At 40.0% G+C, this 21,907-nt stretch overlaps 1 protein-coding gene across 10 annotated transcripts in view; it reads left to right on the forward strand.

The window, feature by feature from the left end:
- Positions 1 to 21,907, forward strand: part of ADAM22 (ADAM metallopeptidase domain 22) — a 128,933-nt gene that overhangs the window by 39,717 nt on the left and 67,309 nt on the right. For all 10 annotated transcript variants that reach the window (XR_008209090.1, XR_008209091.1, XM_052693613.1 and 7 more), the window contains exon 4: positions 16,810 to 16,876. Coding sequence is in view for 8 of the 10 variants with exons in the window: in XM_052693613.1 (XP_052549573.1) it covers positions 16,810 to 16,876 (67 nt within the window). In the remaining 2 variants the exon portion in view is untranslated. The remainder of the gene's footprint in view (positions 1 to 16,809; positions 16,877 to 21,907) is intronic.

Genomic DNA, 21,907 nt, shown 5'->3' on the forward strand with positions numbered 1-21,907 from the left:
TGCACGTCCTACAAAACTCCTTCAGGTATTTATCTGCATATACTACTGCATGTGCTCTTCAAATAGTGAGCATAGATGGGTAGTGTATTTTATAATCCACAGGGTGCACATGTGTCTTGTCTTTCCTCCTGTTGCAAGCCTGAGGACATAAAAGGTGGTGCATGCTTCCTGCTGTGCCTCTCATTTAGCTTTGGCAGATGACCATGGTTTTGGATTCCCATATGGTCTGCAGCTGCTCCCAGTGTCTCTTCTTTCCCTCCCCTCCACTCTCCCTCTTCTTGTGTTGAAGTCTTTTTCCATCTTCCAGCTTTTTGCTGCTGATGAGGTGATGCGTGATGTTATGCTGATCTCCATCATGTAGCCTGCATGCAGAAGTGACACTGCACTTCAGTTTTTCCAGGTTGCCTGTCTTCAAGTGGAGCATTAATGGTTGTTTAGGTGAACTGCATCTCAAGGTCAAGTGTAATTTGTAAGATTTTTATTCACTTTCTGACCCACAAAGATGCTTTAGACTGGACTCTAAGTTAACCCTGAGAACAAATCCTTGCCCTCACTGTCTAGTTTCTGAGTGCAGGACCGTGCACTAAAACTCTGCAGGAGTGCATCCCTTCAGGCTCAGAGGGTGCATCTGTGGGGATGTTTCCCAAGAAAGAAAACTGTCTCCAGGATCATCAGAAAGGCTTTCTTCCCTTTTTGTTGCTTCCCATTCTCTGTGACCTTCGAGGCTCATGGCAGCAGAGTCTATTTTCAGGAAGCTTCTCTCTCAGGGCATTGTCTGAAGTTGATGTAGATGGAAAATGTGCATTTCAGCAGACAGCACCGTGGCTGACTTTATGACCATGCTTGAGCCGGTGCCTCAGCCTTAATTAATCTGCTAGGAATGACTTAGCATGGCATCTTACACCTACTGACTCTGGCTTTTTCAGTGGTACTGCCTTGCTTTGATTGATGAGTTGGGAGAAATTATTTCATACAGCCTTCCTGTATATACGTAGACATACTTTAAAAAGTTATTTTTTCTAATGTAGGTTAAAACAAAACCTGCTGTTGGTGTGTTTATTGTTTTAAATGGAAAGCCCTCTAGTCCTTGAAGATCTCTGAGGTGCAAATCCACTTCAGAGCCCCTGCCAGCTCTGGTCAGGTCATGGCAGAAATCTGCTTCCATCTGTAAGACAAATGTTTAGAAGTCTCAGCAGTTTCCGTTGAAATTCTGTCTCATTGGTTGTGGAGCTATGTGAACTGTGCTGTGAACTTCTAAAGTAGGATGCCTAGTGATAACTTGTGTTCTCATCAAAACTAAAATAAATAATGATGTAATAATGTTAGGATGGTTTTCCAAAATCTTACCCAGCTTATCAGCTTTTCTGGAAAAAAAACCAAAACAAATGAAATAACAAAAAAACAAAACCAACGAAGATGTTTAGGATTTGTTTTGGCCATAGTTTCATTTTTCTTGGGTAATAACGGAAAGGAAAACAAAAACGTAGTAAAGTACTTTAAGGGTTTTGGAAGTCTTGCCTTAAAAATAACAAATCATAATTTAGAACATTTTAATTACTCTTAATGTAGCAAATTAATATACCTGTGTGCTCCCTGAAAAACATTACGTTCTGCGTTTCATTCATTATCTGGTGTGCTCTTGCTACACAGTCACTGACTTTTCTTCAGTCATAATGTAGGGATCTTCCCTGCACATCTCTGAAAAACTTCAGTTTGAAACAAGAGTGTTATTGTGCTTTTGGAAGTGATGTTTTACAAGTCTGGGATAGTAACTTATAATTTTTTTCCATGTCCTTTTATAAACCCCTATCAATAGTTCTGCTAAAATACGCATTTGTATCCTGGGTAAATCACTTGGGCTCAGCTGGCCAAGTAGCAAAGAATAATTGCTTATTTTGAATTGTTTTCCTATTCTTTAACAAGTTGCTCATTCAGGCAAGATGAATAAGATTCTATTTTGGTGTGTTTCTCTTATTTAAGTATCTTTGAAGATTAAAAAAGGAATTGCTTGGGGAACAAAATCCATTTGGAAAAAAATGTTAATATGCTTACTTGTTCAACTAAGGGGTCTGGTATTTTTGTGTTGAATTACTGCTAGTGAACAGAAACTGTAGTGATAAAGGATAAAGCATGTGTGTGTGCAGGTTATGGTCTGCATATGGCATGACAAGGATGGTAAGAAAGCGTTCATCCTATGGTCCTTTTTATGTTTAAAATACATTGGGAAAATAAATGGAAGGATTCCAGGGATACAAATTATTATACTTAGAAATGCATAATCACAGCAACATAGGTGGGCAAATGCCTTTAAATATTTGAACTTTGTTAAGGTAGAGGAGAGGGAGTGTGGTGACCAGGCAGCCTAGGAAGCTTCCTTTGGCTTTGAGGCATTTGAGTGGTGATGGGAAGAGGAGGACAGAGTGCAAACCACTTTTCAAAAGTTCCTTGCTTTTGAAACTTTATCCGTCTGCATCTCTTGTCACCGTCCTGAGGTGACAGTGTGATAGTGTAAACAATACCTAGTCCTTCCCCTGTGTATGGGCTGGGGTTCTGCCATGCTGCTGAAGGAGTGGTTCCTGTGCTCTTCTGCTCACCAGTTCTTTCAAGTAGCAAATCCCAGTCTACATTTTCATAATAAATGTCACCTTCTGTTTCATTTTCTGTGAATGAGAATAAAGCACACGTGATTTAGGTGCGCTCACCTATCCATGCTCATAGACACATTCTTGTAATCTGAAATTAAGCTGCCATGTATGGTTGTCTCAGCTTAGAGGATTTGCTTCATTCAGGGACTGAGTGCCCTCAACTGCTGCTCATTTAAATGGGAATTGGGAGCCTTCGTTTTAGTGTAGTTAAGATTGCAAGAACTGAAGTATTAACTTTATAAGTCTGAATGCTGGCACAGTCCCATTTATAAGAAGTGTGTTTTCTAGCAGCTTGCAGTAGCTAGAATACCACTTCTTCAGTTTCTGCTATTCAGTTACCTTATTTTAAATTGAAAACATTCCCTCTCTTCACCTTGCCCTTAGTGTGTGCTTTCTGCTGATATTATATCTTAATTCTGCAAATGCATTATTTAACTACAGAGCATTTTAGGCTGCAAGCTGTTAAAAAACAAAGTAATGTATCAAAGGCTGCTTGAGTTATGGGCAAATGCATTTAATCTTATTTTCATTTTGCTTAAGTATATATTATTTTTCTACTATCTCGAGGTATGGATTTAGTCTTTACAGATAATGTATCATTGCATTTCAGGAGTTTTCTAGTGCTTGTGATGTTAAATTGTGTTGTGTTTAATGTGATTTAAAACCAAATGTTTCAATACAAAATATAAAAATATTTGGATAGTTTCTGTTATTCCTGACTTCCACAGTGAAAAGCTGTAGGGTGTATTGTATCTACATGAAATGAGCTTTGCATATGCTGTAACTTCCTTTAGGAAAATGATACAGACATTAGAAGAGTTGGAATACATCCGTTCTGTAGTGTCACTCATCTGCTTTTTGGGTGGAACCATGTATTCCTACAAAGTGAGTTCCTATTAAACTTGGGTGTCTTTCTAGGGTTCCCATCTACATAGTTGTTCTCTTGTTTTCAATGTTTTCATGCTTATTTATTTTTCTCTTTAACTCCCTATCTCAAATGCTTGATCTGTATTCTGTTGTTTCAACAGGAACAGAGTGATTTTTAAAAGTGCTATGTATTGATACCCTCTGCTTTTTTAATAAGTTTTGGCTCAAAAGTTGTCGTGCGTAGGTTCTGGGGAGAAAATGTCAATCTGGGAGGCAAGAGAAAAGTTAACTGACAGTAGGTCCAGGAGGCCTGCTTTGATTTAAAGCGAGGCCTGTTATATCTCAGATAAAGAGACATTTTCCAGTTAGTCTCCTCCTTGCTTCCTTTGGTCCAATGAATCCATTGTACAGCAAAGTGGAAATGATGGAATTGTTGATGCCAACCCAGAATAGTCTGAAGAGCAGCGATGAGTGCACACTTATTATAGAAACAAGCACATCGGGGCCGTGAATTGGAATATGAAGGGCTATGTGAGTCTTTCTCTGTGTGTTTTGAAAATAAGTGCTTCATCTGTTACATTTCTGATCAAAGTTTCAGTTTGGAAAAGTTATGGGACTTTAAAAAATAATATATTTGTTGAAAAATTCCTGTCTAGCATTAAGAAAGATCAAATTAGTAAGGCATCTCAGATGTCTTGTTAAATGCTTTTGTGATCTACTTCTCAGAATACTGTGGAACAGAGTTATATGTTTCTCCACACAACACTGGTCTGTAAGGAAAACAAATGTAAAGGGAAAAATTCTAGTTAAGGCTTTCCTTAAATTCAGGCACTTTACTTTTGAATTGTGCTTTTTATAAAGCAGTAAATGTTTCTGTTTACATCAGTCAGTGTTGAGATTGCATCACCTCTCCCCAAACACTGTCAGCTGTGTGCAGAACCAATTAGCCTGTAAGGAAAGCATCACCGTATGTGTCTGTGATTTAAGAAAAACAGCTGTATTTATTGTGCTAACTTTCATTTTAATACTCCAAATATTAAGATAGAATGCTGCAGATTTCAGTCATCCCAGCAATCCTTAGCAGATGCACTAAAACTATTTCTGTGAAGAAAACATTACAGGATCGATTCATTGCTAGTATCTCTGTAAGTATGGCTGTCTCTTTCTTGTGAGAGAAAGAGAAGTTCATGATAGATATGCATGTAATCCTATAACTCTTATAACTTAATAGCCATGAGTATCTTTGGAGGTTGACTTGCTGTAAATTTAGCTCAGTGTTAAATTCTACCATAGGATATGGAGCTTTTGGAAAGCTTTTCTTTTCCTGCAAACCGCATGAGCCTACCTGATGCTTTACATCAATGCATTGCACTATGGAACTTGTGTCTTCAATTCAGATTTCATTGTAAGTAACACATGACATATTAGAAGGCTTATTTTTAGAAACATAAATTATTTAAAGAATTGAACAAGATTCTAGAAATATGTAGTAAGGAGGATAATAATGATATCCTTGTACATTCCTGTGCCGAAGGGAAGAATGCAATATTGAATGTATACTCATCAGTGTGATGAGTATTACAGACAGTACTGCTCTTTGCTTTAATTAGTGTTTGCAAAACTGTGCATACAGTTGCTTAAAAACTGATGAGCGCTGTTGTAAGAGGCTCTTGAGCTCTGCACTGAGGCCCTGGTTTGCCCTCTCAGGGGTGTTCCACACCTGGCTGTGGGCACGGTCAACACAGGTGCTGAACCAGGAAAATGAGCTCCCAGGACCTCTGCAGTTTTGGGCTTCTGCAGAGGTGATTGGGGTGGGAGGTTGCAGGGTCATGCTTTGCCCAGGGGATCAACCCTCTCCCTCCACATACTGTGCAAAGGAAGTGCTGCAGGGACCAGACTCCCAGTCCTGCTCACAATTTCCATGTTGCTCATAGGAGTGGATTTCTTTGTCTCTTGAAAATGTTCATCCACACCCTTGCTCAGCTGCAGAGGTTCCTCTAGGATACCAGGTTAGCTCAGGCTGAGGAGCTGGGGTGAATCTCTTGTTAAAACAATGTCAGCACATTGCTGAGATGCCAAGCAAAGATGACAGGAGATAGGAAAGTAGTTTTCTTATAAAAATGCTTGGTCACATTCAAACTCATCATTCGCTGGAGCAGAACTTTAATTACAAGCAGCTCCACGCTCAGATGCAGAACACAGCTTGAGCCACCTGTGTGTGACCATAGCCCTGGCTGGCCAAGTGGCTTTACAGTCACTGGGCTTTATGGGCCCTATTGGCCTGCTGTGCTTTGCTTCTCACTTGTGGCTGCATGACTTACCCTTGTGTATGCAACCTGTGCTGGGTGAAAGAAGCGCAAAAGGGACAGTGGCATCTGGACTGCTGTTGAGCTCCCTATTCCCTGTCCCTTTGCCACTTTTTGCAGCCAATGGCCTTGTGATGAGATGCTGTAGAAGGAGGAGCCACTGGGAGGGGGTCTTAGTTAAAAGCTGTGACAGAATATATTGCTCGTTAGGGCAAGTTTTTTGTTCATTCATGGCTCTTTACTGCCTTCCATTTAAATTGCTGGCTTGCATCTTTAGACATTCATTTTTTTTATGACAGAGATCTGAGTTGTGAAAATTAGCTTACTTCTTGATCTGAGTTACATCCAGCTTTTCAGAGAAACATTGACTTGGAACTCTTTGAAGGAGAACAAGGTGTATGGCAGAACTGCCAAATATATTCTTGCTCACTTACATGCCTGGTACTGTTGCTTTCATAGTTGTCCTTTAATTCTTCCTGCAAGATGTGCTTTGCTGCACCACATTCCAAAATGATGCCATAGTTGCCAACTGCAAGAGAACATCGTTTTCTGAGTCTTCTAGAGATAAGATAGCAGGTGCTCAGCCTGACCTGCAGAAAACAGGATAGTCCTGGAAAAAAATTCCTGGAAGGTAAAGTAACCTTTCAGTGAGGAAGTTAGTCCTTCCAGAAGTGACAACTGGAGTTGGTGATCTCAAGTACGGAATCATACTTTTTCGTCCTTAAGAAAATACTTGCTGCTATCTTAGAAAGCTATCCTGCTTTTATAAATGGGTATACGAGGCATATATGGTAGGGTACAGGAAAAAACAGAATGGTCATGAGGATTTGTATTATGATAAAAGGAAGATTTTGAATCTTTGTCAGCACAAAGCCCACTTCATAGAAGTCAGTAGGAAGCACTCTGGAATTGTAAGGGTGATGGTTTCAGTTTAAGACTGCTTGGGAAGAATGCTTCTTGGGCCAGAGAACATTATGCACTGACTGCAGCCTTCCAGCTAAGGGTATGTTCCTGCTGCTGCTCAGGTGCAGAATGAAATGTTGCAGGTGGTTTATTGTTGAGCGTGGCTGAATAATATATGTTCAATTCTGAAAATGTCTGGTAAGATATTAAACACATCAGTGAGCATGATGGAGAAAGCAATTTGGTTTGTGTTCTGAGTCAAGAGAGGTAGCATGCAGTCTGCTACTTTCTAATTGTAAGAATCTCCAAGCAGAGTGTTGCAAACAAGGCAGTGGATTGGTTTTTTTAGTTAGGACAGGATAGAAATGGAAGATGAGAATAAAAGATCTGAAAAAGGAAGGATAGAAATAAAGGATTCCAAGAGATGAAGGAGCAAGAGTTGACGAATAAGCGAAATTGGATGTGCAATGCATAGTGTATTGCTGACAGATGCCTCCCAGGCATGTAAAATATATACTGTATACATTTATACAGATATGTATCTTATAAAGGGTCTCTCTCCATATATGTATATGTACATAAGAAATGCACTGTAGAAGCAGAGCATTAGTCAAATGAGAATTTCATTTCATATGAATAAACCAGCTGTAAAGCTTAAGATTTTGTTTATAACTTTTTAACCAATCCATGCATCAGAGAAGGCTGCTAGCAGAGAGCTGCTGACTGCTGTTGCTCTGTGCAGCTGTTTTGGGGTATGCAATGAGAATATGAACCATCTATTTAAAAGCAATCTTGCACCGATATGTGGAAAATAGTTTGCATCAAATAAGCACAAATGCATTTTTCTGAGTTTCAATAAATGTCCTCGAATAGAAAGGTAATTTTAAAATACCAACTTAATGGATTCATTTCATCTTAAGGGATCAGTGACAGCAGTTAAGCACAGAAGAAATGAAACTGCGTCATACCATTGCCCATCTGTCCCAGTATTGGCTATGAAAGATGCTGTGAGAGAGCACATGGGCTCTGCCATGTTCTGGGTCCATTCCACTGCCACCTCCCAACATCCATGGCTTTAAGGATGCCAGGAGGCACATTGCTTCCTCTTAGTATCTGTTTATGAGCTTGTTACTAGTGACTGTCTCTATTCCCTTTTCTGTTTCTGAAGTACCTTCGGATGCTGTCAGCCTGAACAACCTCCTGCAGAAACATGTTGCAAAGCTTGGCACAGTACTACCTCCGTTTTCTAATTTCTTCAGGTGTTTTCTAGTGATGCAAAATTAGGTGAATAACAGCTTGAAGTTAATTTTCTCTATAATTCATATTATATTACCTACCTCTGTCTTATCTCCCCCTCCTCGCTTTATTTTCCATTATCCAAACTGAAGTGCCTTTTGAGCTTAGAGAGAATGATTTACCAGTAGGTAACACACAGAGAGGCCAAGTATCCTGCTGGGTCATCAGCAATACCAGAGATGTCTGGCAAACCAGACAGGTCCTACTTGGAACAGTATTAGCAAATGGTTTTTTGTCTCTCTGAAGACATCTGTTCTCCTGCATTGTACATGGCAAATGAAGATTGATGACTGTAAGTTTGGGGAGCTGTGATGATTCCTTGGACAGTGTTTAAGTGATTGGTGTTGTCTCATCATCTTGCTCCTGAGGATTCAGTGGTGAAGGGTCTCTTGTCTTCCCAGTCTTCATTCATTTTTACTATGAGTGATTAATTTTATTTCACAACGCTCTGTGTAATTTGTCATCTGTGGATGTTCTGTGGGATTTTCTTGGTAATGCAGACTGCTTCTTCAAGAGACTGCTTTCACAACCTCTCCTAACTGTGCATTTTGGATTTGTTTTGCATTTTTCAGACTGCAGCTCTGGGTCTCCAATGAATGTGGCTGAGACCTTTGACTTCTAATCCAGAATGTGCTATTAAAATACACTTTCTTTATTAAAGAAGTTACAATGGTAGAGCAGGTACCTTTAATTTTAGTTCTTGCTCTGTAATTTGGCTACAATTCTAGATATGTTTCACTTCATGACTCATTTTTCATTAGCCCTTATACCAATAACAAGCTTTTTTTAAAAATGTCTTTGTAGTTTCATATCTGTTTCCACCTTCCTGAAGTTTTAGCAGATTGTCTCAGTCAGAATAATTTTTAGAAGCTAATTAATTCCTAGACTTAAGATTTATAGTCTTTTCAACTAAAGCTGTTTTTAGGAAAACCCTCTTCTGAGGTTCACTCAGGTTTGTTCTGTGAACAAAAGTAGAAGTAATGGTAACCATTTTTTCTTCTGGGCTCCTTTCTGAAGCATTTCAGGTACCTGCACAGTTGATGCTTTTATTTAACAATAAAAAGAAACATCTCAATAATTTTTCAATTACTGTGTGCTAATGCTCTCTAATTATATGAAAATACACACAGCTCAGAAGATACTGTTCTTGCTACTTACTACCTAAACATTTCTTAGGGCGTGAATGACATTTCAAATTTCGGGATAAAATGCAAGTTATAAGAGCAAGAGCAGGTAATCACAAGCTTAAGGAGGGCAGTTTTCCCAAGTGCTTGTGGAAAAAATGGCAGCACAGCAGGGGCACGTTTTGCTGTCAAGAAGGATGCAAATTTTAGGATGGATGTGTTCAGTGTTAGTGCCAAATTATAAATGCAGCCTCAAGAGATGCTGACTCCTATGTTGGTCTCCTTTGGCATCATAGAGAAGTGGGAAGCAGCAGCATGGAAATGCTGCTGCTGGGCAGCACAGGGTGATGGGCTCGGCATTAGGAGCGTGGCCAGGGACAAGTGGACCTGAGGACAGAGGAGGTGGGTATGATGGTGGGGAATATGGAAGAAAATGATAGAAATGGGCGGGACCATCAGCATCATTTTCCTCCTTCATATTCCTGTTTTATGGAGCTGAAGGTGGTTTTGGTGGTGGAGGTGGGTTTTGTGTTTTTTTTTTTTTAAATGATAATAACATTAGTAATTTGCATTTAAATTGCAATTAAAAATGGACTTTGAAACTGTTAGTAAATTCAGAGCTGCTTTGGGTGTGTTTTATTGTTATTCTGTTTGGATACAGAGCTGCATTCATATTTCACTAAAATATAGTGAAAAGAAATATGTGGTGAAATACTGTGGGTCAAGAAATGATTACTCTCTTCCTAACTGCAGAAAGTATAAACTTTTTTTCCTCTGGAAAGCATAAGCAGTATCTGTTCATTATCATGTACCTCATCTTACAGTAATAAAGTTCTATCTTAGAATCACAGAATGGTTTGGGTTGGAAGGGATCTTTAAGATCATCCAGTTCCAACCCCCTGCTGTAGGCAGGGACACCTCCCTCTTCCTCTAGAGCAGGCTGCTCACAGCCCCATCCAGCCTGGCCTTGAATGCTTCCAGGGAGGGGACATCCGCAACCTCGCTGGGCATCTTGTATTCCACTGTCTTTCACAGTGAAGAATTTCTTCCTAATAACTAGTCTAAATGTACCCTCTTCCAGTTTAAAGCCATTTCCCCTTGTCCTGTTGCTACCTGTCCTTCTAAAAAGTCCCCACCAGCTTTTCTGCAGGCCCCCTTCAGGTGCTGGAAAGGAGATCAGACTTAAAACTGCAAAAATTGAAAAGGACAGACCAAAAAGTCCACGGTATGTTAACTGTAAAAGGATGGTGGCACCACAAAGTGCATGCTGGCAATGGCAGCTGGATGCAGTAACAGTCCATGTGCACAAGGCTTGCCTAACATCAGGGTAAAGCCACACCAGCCTTAGCCTTGAAACTACCACTGCTGCTTTCCAATTTTAACTTGCAGCTTTTGTTGTATCCTCTCTCCCTCTTTAAGCTAGCAATGGGAACCATGTGCATAATAGAAAGCCAGTGAAATTAGTAAACAAGAATGCCTTCTAACTGCTTAAATCTTGTCCCAACAAGAAATGAAGTAGCCATGCTGTAGCAGAGCCGTGCTGTTCCTAAGCCAGAATGTGCTGTCTGGCTGTAGAGCTTCATGTCTGATTCTGGCGATGGAGGCTCAGGGCTGGAGGCTTGCTCTGCAATTTGGTGTTTCCAGTAGGATTCGGGGCAGTCACCGTAGTGTCCCACTGGCAAATTGGTTCTTAATGGGTAAAGGCATTAAGTGTATTTTAAGTCAATTGGAATTAGAGATCTTAGAAATTCCAGAGAGGAAAAATTTGAGCAAACATTTTTTTGGAAGAAACTTCATCAGATGATCATGCTTTGTGTCATTGTTACTGAAATGTGAAATTAAGGAAAGGACCGAGATTGGCTACAACGCAGCATTTGTGTAAATCCCTTGAGGACTCAACCCATTTTTAAGTCTGTAATTTCTTTTTGGATAAAGTCTTTAATAGTCTGTAGGAGTAGAAGCATTACAAAATAATTGCTTTCTTTTTTCTTGCATTCTTGTTAGGAGCAGCAGGAGCAGAAAAACACAGTGAGAATATTTAAAAAAAAGAGAAGCTTCAACAGCCAGCAGTGATTTTCTCCATTGTTTTTTCCTTCCACCACATAAGTAGTGTGGGAACCAATGCTATATCAAAGAGAAACTAACACATTTTCAAGTGCATTTGGTTAAATTAGCAGATACAGTGATGAAATTCACTGTCCATATGAGAAGAAGTTCAGCAATTCTTTTGAAGGGAAAGATAGGACAAAAGTTTTAAAGCCTTGGCTATTAAAGCAGATATATTCATGGAGTTAGGAGGTAGCCAGTACCTCTTGAAGTGCAAGGAGAGGTTGTGTACAAGTAGAGAAAAGGTGTCTGGATAGTCATGAGGATAAAGGAGGGTTAACTGTCAGATACAGAGGTACAGAGAATTGTCTGTCAAATACAGGAATCTGCTGGCTAAGTGGCCTTCTGAAGTTTATTATGCTGCACTGTTTTTGTTAGCTCTCTCATGGGTGGTAGTGAATCTGTATTAGGAATGTAGTGTAAAGCAAGGAAGTACAAATAGTCCCTTTTACTGAGTGGCAGAGAGAAACATCCCTTCTGCTCTCTTGTTTGGTTTTCTTCTTTCTTGATCCTTGTTTCATGATAATCAACCTGTCTCTTCTTCCTGGCATATAAGTTAGGCTGTTCTAGAGAATTACTTTGCATAACCATTCCCTACATATCTATGAGTCTTGTTAAGAAACTTTTCTGAAAGCAAAGGTAGCTGGTAGTTTCCCTTCCTTTACTACATGATTCCTTCTCTTCCCTCTCTTTCCAAGCCCCCCCCCCTTTCTTTTTCCCCTTCTTTTTGAATGCATAAACTCCTCTTTTAAACTGATTTACTTTTGCAATTTACTTAGTAAAGAATCTACACCATCAGGGACAAATATTTTATGTGAGAAATCTCCATATCCTCTTGTCTTCAGTACTCAGCAGCACCCATTGTGTTTTTACTACAGCCCTCTTGAGCAACAGGCTCCCTTCCCACAACTTGCAATTGCAACTGAGCTTTAATTGTGGAGCTGGTGCACTATCTTATTAATGTCTCCCTCATTTCCCTGAACCCATCATTTTCAGCTGAATGTCTTTATATACTTATCAACACTTTCCTACTGGAATTTGACCCACCCAGGCCTTTGTGCTGATTTCAGCTAGAAGTCTATCTTCCTTTTCAGTGATGCATCTTACTTGAGATCTTTCGTTTGATGTCTGTGTCGACAGCAAATTTAATCAGAAATTTCAGGTGTTTGTAATAGAGAGTTGAAATAGAGACAGAAATCAGAGTCAGCAAATAGAAAAAGCAGTAAAGAATTCCCACAACATCCAAGGGAGTACAGCAACATTATCAAATACCATGAAAGCAATCATTTCTAACAATGATGTGCCAAAAAAAGATGCATTTTTGTACTATGATTTTAAACTCCCTTTATTTCTACTATTCTTAAATTTGTAATTCTTCCTGTGGTCTCTAAAGATGTCCCTATCATTTCTGTTCTCCCCCCCTCCATAACTTTTAAACTTTCCATCTTCACAGTCTTTTCAATCTGGACAGTTACTTTTTGTTAAAAAGCTGGCAATTTTCCATTTTGTCATCCTTCCCCCTTTGAAAATGAAAGTTTGTTTCATTTCCAGGGAAAATTCCCAGTTTGTAATCAATTCCATATTGAAATACAAACTTGTTGCATTTTCCAAGGCACATTATGGCCTCTTCTTCTTTTTGGTCAGAGTGCTTTGTATTACCCTGTTTTTTCTTTCTATTTCTTTAAATACATGGCTTGTTCTGTCTTCTTTTCTCTTGCCACTGCAGATTTTTCCTCTTTTCCTTCCTGGAACAGCCTTTTTCTGTTGGGTAGAGCATCTATTTTCAAAGTTCATCTGTTTTCCTGGGATTCCAATCCTGTCTTTGGTTTGATAAACCTTGTATCCAAATGTATTAATTCAAAGTAGAATTTAAACACAAACTTATATATGTTGTATTGGTAAAGGTGCTTTCCTTAATTGAGCTCATTCTCTGTAAGAAAATTCCCCAATTGCCTCCTCCTGTGTGCTTTTGTTGTGACAATTTGGGACAGTTGGAAGAGCAGAGAGGAGCTTGCAAAGAGGGTTTTTGGTTGTTATTCTGTTCTTTTGTCTATGAGGTAAAGTGATATAGCTGGACTTGGGCTTCAAAAAAGGATGCTACTGTAAGCAAAACCAGCTACACTACCTTTCTTGTGTACTTTTTCAAAACAATTGAATTGTAAAGGCAGAGTTATTACTATCATAACTTTTTTTTTTTTTCCTTTTGAAAGGCATAATTCACACACGCTTTTTTTCCTGTGAAATGTTTTGTTTTTGTCTTAATATATTCAGGTTTTGCCATTTGGTTTCAAAGAATTTGTCTGTCTCTGCAAATGCTTCTGAAAGTCTAATTCCATGTATTTTCTTTTGTAGATGTTTTTTTTTTTTTTCCCCTCAATATTCTACATCCTCGGTATTTGTAAGATATATTTTCACATGTAAATTGCATGTAAATTTTTATTTTTTACAAATTATACTTAAATTGACAGAGGTGACTTTTAGAATTGTTCCGCTTGCCTGCCAATCTATCCTAATTTCATCTCTACCATAGGAAGGAGTTGGATGATTATATTGAAGTGCACGTTATCTTACTGCTGAATACTCAATGTCTTACGTTGATAAATGATTAAATGTTTCACTGGAGCTTTTTTTTGTTTATTTTGAAGTAGTGGATTTTGCTAAAATTATGCAGTTAAATGCTTCTCTGTTAGAAAGACAAATCATTACTGCACATTTGAGATGATTTCATGAATGAAGCATATCTTTTGGTTTAAGCTTCCAAAATTGTGTATAATTATTAGATTGTATCTCAGTTTGCAATAGCACAGATTGCATTACTGAACCTGAGAGTATTGTGTTCTTTCATGATAATTTCAGTGTTGTGAGTCATAATAATAACGTGGTCTGTTTTTTTTTTTTTTTACTAATAATATTTTTCTGGATGTATTCAGCATGCCATGTTTTTTAGGGTATGCTTTAATAACGTGCTAAACTTCAGACCTGTTTGTAGGCTCTGGGCTTGGTCCTCTGGAGCTGTGTAGGCTGAAATGATGGCATTTCCCTCCTAGCCTGGTTCATTTCAGGAACTGAGACACCCGTCATGAACCTTGAGAAGGAGGCTGCCAGCAGGTCTCCAGCCATTCTCAGCCCTTTTGTCTCTCCTTTTACTTCTGTTCCAAAATAGATAAGCAGGTGGATGAAACGGATGGACCCTTCTAGGAGTCACTCTCCTAAACATAACTTAAGGGAACTAAGTACATCCATCCAAGACGTAGTGGCTGGGAGAAGAACCCTGACGGCTGGTGGCTCTGGTGCTGAGCACCGGGAGACCCTGCACAGCCCTGGGGAGCAACTGGGCCCTGCTGGGGCAGGGCGGCACAGCTCAGGGTGGGGGAGCACTTGGGGGGAGCATATATGTGTGAATGTGAAGCATGTGTGAAGCTTCCCCAGAAAGCTTTTCCCAGACTCCAAGTCTCCCATTCAGAAATTTGTTAGCATCCTTTTTTTTACTGCCTGTGTTGCTTATGCTGAGATACAAATACAAAGCCTTTACTTTAGCAGCCAGTCTCCATTTACTCATTGTCAGTCAATGTCTATTTGAGGTTGTAGCAGCATTTTCCACAGTTTAAATGGCTACCTTCAGGCACTGGTGTACTAATCTTGGTGCATTTGAATCCCCTTACAGTTCACCTGTTTTACAAGACTCCAGGAGCTCTCCATTCCCTGTTACCTCATGGGCCTATATTTACTTTCAGGTGGTGGAACTTTGTGACAAATATCTGCCTGCAGCTTTTGACAAGAGATCTCCCTTGGTCAGTGTTATTAATCTTACCTCAATTTGGCTAGAAATAAGTCTTTTATGCATTCTGGGATGACAGGTGTGTTTTTCAGGAAGACACCCTATTGATCTGGCAAATCTTTTTGCCAAGGCAAGTGCAGTCATGGCTCTTCTCCTTTAGAAACTGGGTCCTCCAAAACAATGTTGGAGAAGTTCTCTTTAGCCCTTAAGTGCATCAATTTGCTGTTTATACAATTGAATTTTATCCTCCTTGTAATATCCAGTCTTGAACATCATCCAGCTCTTTCCTGTGGGAATCTTTTCAGTTGTCTTCTTTCCAACTTAGCATTATCAGCGTATTTCCTTAGAGTGCTCCTGGTTTTTGTGCCTGGGCTGTTAATGAAAATGTCAGGTTGGCATTTTGTAGGATCCATACTTCAACCTTCTGCCGCCTGGGACTTGATCTGGGCAGTCACCAGTGCCTATGTGAGCAAAATGTTCGTGGTCTGACTGCCTGCTTTGCCAGGCTGAGGTTCTGGGAAGCTGAGTGGCTGCTGGGCACTGCAAAGTTCCAGCAGCACCCAGCACCCTCTGCCATCACCCCTCCTATATCCTTCCTGTCCTTCAGCAACAGCACCTTGCAAAACCAAAGGGCAAGTCTCAGGTCTGCTGCTCTGTGCCACTTCCTGCCATCCTTCCCCTCTCACACCCCTGGTGTCTTTTTGTTGGAAGGAACAACATGCAAATTAGCCTCTTCTGCACAGGAGGTGGTTTGTGTTCGTCACCTCGTGTCCGATAGGTCTGCAGGCCTTTTGACAGGCTTCCTTCACCAGGACTTTATCTTTACCAGTTCAGTCACCTCTTATGTGGAACAATATCAAATCTTCATGCAAACTTTATCCAGGTGAAATTCTGAAATTTCTGACAGTGTTCAATGAATTTTCTGGTGGAGAAGGTATTATTTTGCCTAGAAAATAATTTATGAGGGCCTAACTGGTTTAGCATGAAATGTCTTAGTGTGCATTTTGCTTTATGTGTTTGCCTCAGATCAAAGTACTTTTTCTGTTTAGTGTTTGTTCGAAAACTGTCTACTTTTAAGGCTGGATTTGTTGTTGCCCAACTCTTTTTCCTCTGATGGCATGAGAGCCCTGGGGTTTGCAGAGAGGGCACACAGGACTGGTTCCTGCGTGGGCCTGCCTGTGGCCCAAGGATGGCTTGTCTCCAGCCATCCACCTTCACACTTGCAGTGGAGCAGACCTGCTGTGAGCCTGCTTGTGTGGCTGGTGGCATCATCTGCCCATCTCACACAGTGTTGTGAGTACAATTGTAGGATGCATTTTGGTATTACAGGGACATTCATCACGATGCTGTTCTGTCCAGCTGCCGGAGGCACTGCTATGTTCGCTTCAGTGCAGCCTGCTGCAGTATTGCCTCCAACTAGTTTCTCACCCTCCTGTGCTTGTTGGTTTTTTTTTTTCTTTTTCTCCTCACTTAATTTCCTTACTGTTGTCTTGAAACAAAAAGCAGAAAAGTCTCTTCAATTAAAACTGTTATCAGTAGATGGATTTGAATATTCCATAAAGAAAAAGCCTGTTTTCTTGCCTTCTGATATTAAAAACCAGGGTATCCCATGCACTGTGTAGCTCCATTGGAGGTGGCTGTTTCTGTGATTTTTTTTGTGAACGTTTTAGGAGTATCCTGCAGTTTTTGCCCTTTTCAAATGTAAATGTTTAATCATTGCTTGCTGAGAGAGCATGCAAGAACACATGCATGAGATTTATGGCTCTTTTTTCTTATTCTTGCAGTGATCTGCTGTCTTCTGAATACCTTGAGAGGCATATCGAGCAAGGTGGAAAGGCAGTGGAAGTTAAAGTAAGAGTCTCCTTTTTATGCTTTGCCTTTTTCAATTTGCTTTGCTTGTGATGTTAATATAAACTCATTTTCTTAAAGGGAGTGATCTGATTTTTGAGGCAGTTTACTTTTCTGAAGCAAGCATGTTTTGTGTCTTCTAAGTTTTCAGCTTTCTTATACATGAAAAATCTAGTACATTAATGTTTATATCAGAATTTTATCCATGAAAAATGTGTACTTAGTTGTTTCTGCTAGCAAGTGTAATTTATTTCTGATAACTGTTGAAGAAAATCCTTCTGTTTTGGTAGCTAGCATTTCCTTGTTGTACTAATGAAAAAACTCAAGTTTGTTGTTGATGATGAGCTTCTTCATAAGTTTGAGAGTAGCAAGATTTACTGTATAGTATTTTGAAATACTTAGTTACTGTCTGAAGTCATGGGCTTCTTTCTCTGGACATTTGTAGACACAATGGCTAGGTCCTCTTTAATGCAGTACTCATGCAGAGCAGGTTCCACTGCCTTTGCATGAGAGCTTCTGTTATTTGTGCACAGCATGGGAAAATTTTCCTGAAGACCTTCTGGTTGTTACGATGGTATTGTATAGAAGAAAGATACAAAATTACTGTAGATTACATAAAATGTACATGAAAGTAATATGTTATGCATAATTGAAGCTCTTTCAATTTGCCTATTAAGTCATATTTTGCTCTTTGTTTACATTTAATTTAAAAGGCTTTTTTCGTTTCTGCTAAATCCAAGATCATGTAAGTACTCTGAAATGAATAAATTAAGCTTATAATGTGAAAGCAAAAGTGAAAGTGGACAAAGCAATAGTTTAGCTGCTGAGCACCTGAGGATTTGTTTCTTTTGCTTTCTGGAGTTTGTAGGCTTGAAATCTACTTTCACTTTGCACTCTGATAATAGCCTGAATATATTTTCAGACTGAGGCACGTGCATGTGTGTTCCATTAACTCATAAAACTAATTTCTCAACTGTGCTCAGCAATCAAAAAGCCTTGACTCAAATTCAGAGTATGAGTCAAAACAGAAATAAACGTAATAGCTGATGCTAATAGGATCCATTTGTCTCATCAAGGTATATGTAGAACTTAGCCAAACTAAACTTTCAGAGTCTTATCACTGAATCAGGACAAATTTGTTTCCGATGATTCAAGCAAGGAAATATTTGTGAATCAGTGGCTCCTCTTATGCAAATACTGCTTAGTTGCATGGGGAAGAAACAGCAGAGTCAGGCCTTTCTGAGAAAGGTCATGAAAGTTTTTTGGGCAAATCACTTCCCAGCCTCCAGGGTCCCAGAGTTCATCTCCCCTTCAGTGAACCTCAGGGCAGAGTCACTGTGTAGCATCAGCAAAGGCTCTCAAGTGCTTCACTCAGTGCTATCAAACCTTCTTTAGAGAACTGACCTCGTTGGCACCTTGGTCTTGGCATCTGAGTTGATATGAACTGTGAAAAAGAAAAAGGCTTACAAAAGAGTTGTTTCACCTCTCTCTGCAGCGGAGGGTCATTTCCTCTGGGTTGACGTTCCCCCTCCGCTATTCTTCGTGCCTTGTGCTCTGTGGGCAGGGAGGTGCGAGGGGGCTGTTCTGTGCTTTGCCCACCACCCAGCAGCCAGCAGCAGTCCAAGAAGGGGAGTTTTTTTCATTTATTTTGCTCATTTTTATGCAGTTGAGCATCCAGTATCGGAAGAGAGGAAAGCAGTTGTTGTGCCAAAACGTCCCAAAAAACCTTCTGGCCATGATGGTGGCCAAGCATTCAGAAAAAATCAGGTATCAGAAGGATTTTGGAAGAGTCTGCACAGTACATTTTGATGCCAGACACTGAGTGAGGCTAGGTTCAGTGCCCAATCACTGCTTTAAAGTAAATCTTCCTGCCCCTGAGCAGGAATTTTTAGAGTACTTGTAAGTGCCCTGGAGAGCCCTACTGGTCCTTCAAATAAATTTGAAAATCCCAGCAGTTTCTGCTTGGCATTTGAGAAACTGAGCTGTAGTTTTAGGTCAAATGTTTTGAAAATCTTCCCGCAAATATAGGTATTTTTCATCATGGTTTAGTACCTTCAGTTTCTTTGGCAACTGTTTACAGTACCAGTAAAACAACCTTTGTATTGGTGCTTTTAATACATACGAGGCAAAACATAAATAATTACAATGCTCATACTCCATGCAGAGCTGATAATGCCTTGTACTCCTCTTCCTCCTCTCCATTCCCACTAGTAAAAGTCCCTGCTACAGAACACAACCAGGTCTATTGCTTCTCCTTAGGATACTTCAGACAGGTGAAGGTACAGGGAAGGGAAGAAATATTCATAGGATTTAAAAGACCACTTTGAGCAAAGGGAGGAGAGCCCTCAGCTTAACACTCCTTTTTGTTCATAAGAGAAGGTTGAATTTGATTCGTTTGCTGCATAATTCATTATTAAATCAGACCACTGTGAGGGTGGAATGTGTGCATGTTTTTGCACAGTGCCGCTATTTAGCAGCTACGGAGGGAAGGCTTCTCTGTGAGATGTCCTTGTTGACTTGACACAGTTCAGTAGCACCCGAGACACTCTTATTAAACCAGCAACAAGATGTGATGCTTAAGAAAAACAAAAGGAGGTAGATCTTTGAATTATTTTCAGTGTTTCCCCCCATTTTACTTTATGTCTCTAGTTTCTTAGGAAAGCAGCAGTATTGTCCTAAATTCCTTCTGGTAGCAAAGAGAATAATCAATTGGGAGAGAGAAAGCCCTTCATGCCTTGCCTTTTTCCTGTTTTTGTCAGCCCAGATCATCCTATGCTCACAGCACATAAACACTCAACTTGTGTCTACTTTATGTTGCTGCAATATATCTCTGTGTCCTTTTATCTCTCTCTCTCTCTTTTTGGGTTATCATTCTGTCACTGATGCTGTCAGTGAGATGAAAGGCAAAAAAACAGCCAGAGTGCTGAGTAATTCATACTGCTGGATTTTCCCCTAAGAAGGAACAACTGCTATCTCTTCAGTGACATTTTCTCTTATGAAATGTTTCACTTTTCCACTTTGGATATTATAGAAGTAATTCTTTTTGCCTGTCGAGAACATTGGACTGTACAGATCCCAGTAAGAGAACTTGCACAGGTAAAGCTGTAATAGATTAATGCCGGGTGTTTTTGATAGCATGCTTCAGTATAACCATATGGGCTGAACCATGACACAACACAGCTGTATTTCATAGATAATTCTGAAACTAGTTAGTGTGCTGGTGTAAATACAATCTGCGTCCTGGGCACAAAATTATAGCAAGAGTGCTTAAAGCATGAAACAACATTACCTTTTGCTCTCCAAAAGGGAGCGAAATATTCAAGTCTCAAAAGGCCAGAGATGGCTGAGAGGCTTTGATGTGACAGGCAGTGCTTTTTGTTTATGTGTCCTGCTGACCTGCTCTTCTCCAGGAGGTGTTGAGTTGCAGTCCATTGGCCAAGGAAAACAGCTGTATTTGTCACGTATTAACCCTTGAGCATAGGGAGACCATGTCCTAACCATGGGATCATAGAATCACAGAAGGGCTTGTGTTGAAATGGACCTTAAGTTGTAACTGCCTGCTGTGGGCCTGCCACCATATCAGGCTGCCCAGGGCCCCATCCAACCTGGCCTCAAATACCTCCTGGGACAGACATAAATTCCATTCAAACGTTTTACTCACAGATCATAAGGTTACACTAACAAATTATTGCAAATGTTGCAACCAGAATATACTGCCCGTCTGTGGGCAGGGTATTTTTTATCACTGACTGCTGTGTTTCCAGCTTTATAGCAAAGGGCTTCCACCAGCACCTTCCAGATTTACAATCACGCGCTGCCTGAGCTGTGCAGAGGAATCCAGTCATTTTTCTTCAGCTTTTGATGCCTCACCATTTCATAGCCAGAGAGGAAGGAGTTTCAGCTTGGCAGAAAAGCGTGTGTGCTAAGCAGGTTTCCCTGGCAGGGATTACATTCTGTTCCTGAAAAATTCAGCTCACGTGAGTGGTGATGGCACTGGAGGCTCTGCCCTGTGCAGTGTGTGCACATACCCGTGCCTGCACAACCTGGTGCTGCAGCCCTAGGGGAGAAAGAAACCTAAAAAGGAACAAATCATAAATAATGCAGGAATTATATCTGCCTATTTCTGGCAGGTCTTTTTTGGGCGGTGTCCAGAGACTAGGGAAGCTGTTAGTAGCAGAAAACTCATTTGATATGCTTCCCATAGCATCATCAGAGCTTCTCTTACTTCCATTCCCTCTACAGAGCTTTGCTTGCCTCATGGCTAATGATTAATAAATCTAGACCATAATTTACTTTCTAGTGTTAACAGTAAACTAGTCAAAGATAGCTGACAGAGAATCTGGGAGTCTGACACAGTTTAACAGGGGGCTCCTGCAAGGCTGATTTCATTAATAACTTAGGAGAAAATAAGTATGTGTATGTTAATGAAAATAGAAATACAAAATTGGAAATTATTGTAATCCATAGAAGGAGCATCTGGAGAACTGCCTGTCTTTGACCAGTAGAGTAAATGAAAGTGGGATGAAGTTTGATAGAATAAAACGGCAGCTTCCTTCACTAAGGGACTAGTTATAGGGCTTTTGCTGTAAGACAGGAGTGCATAGATAGTGGAACAGGGGATGACTGCATGGTTCATGTCTAACCAGATGCTGCCATGGCATCAAATGGTGAATTTATTTCCAGTAGGTAAAGGATAGTATTGATGTTATTATGTGTCTTGTTGAACATACCTTGACAACATTTTAAAATTTCTGTGCATTTTTGGTTACTCCGGATATCTTTTTTCCTAACAGTATCAATCTGCTGCTCTGAATTTAGAAGCATTGAGGAGTATCTCACTTTCTTGTTTTAGCATTATTTGAATTATGGAGGCAATTCCCCTGGGTTTCAGTAAAACACAGTATCCCCTGTGGGATACCAGGGCTGGATAATCAGTCATCTTATATAATGCATTTGCCTGACCTAATGGCCCTGCAAGCTGGTGCTGTAAGTGTACATTTGCATTAACTTTCCTAAATCTATCCGTTTATCTCC

The sequence above is a fragment of the Tympanuchus pallidicinctus genome, unplaced genomic scaffold (assembly GCF_026119805.1).
Source record: "Tympanuchus pallidicinctus isolate F22 unplaced genomic scaffold, pur_lepc_1.0 scaffold3, whole genome shotgun sequence".
NCBI classification, from domain to species: domain Eukaryota; kingdom Metazoa; phylum Chordata; class Aves; order Galliformes; family Phasianidae; genus Tympanuchus; species Tympanuchus pallidicinctus.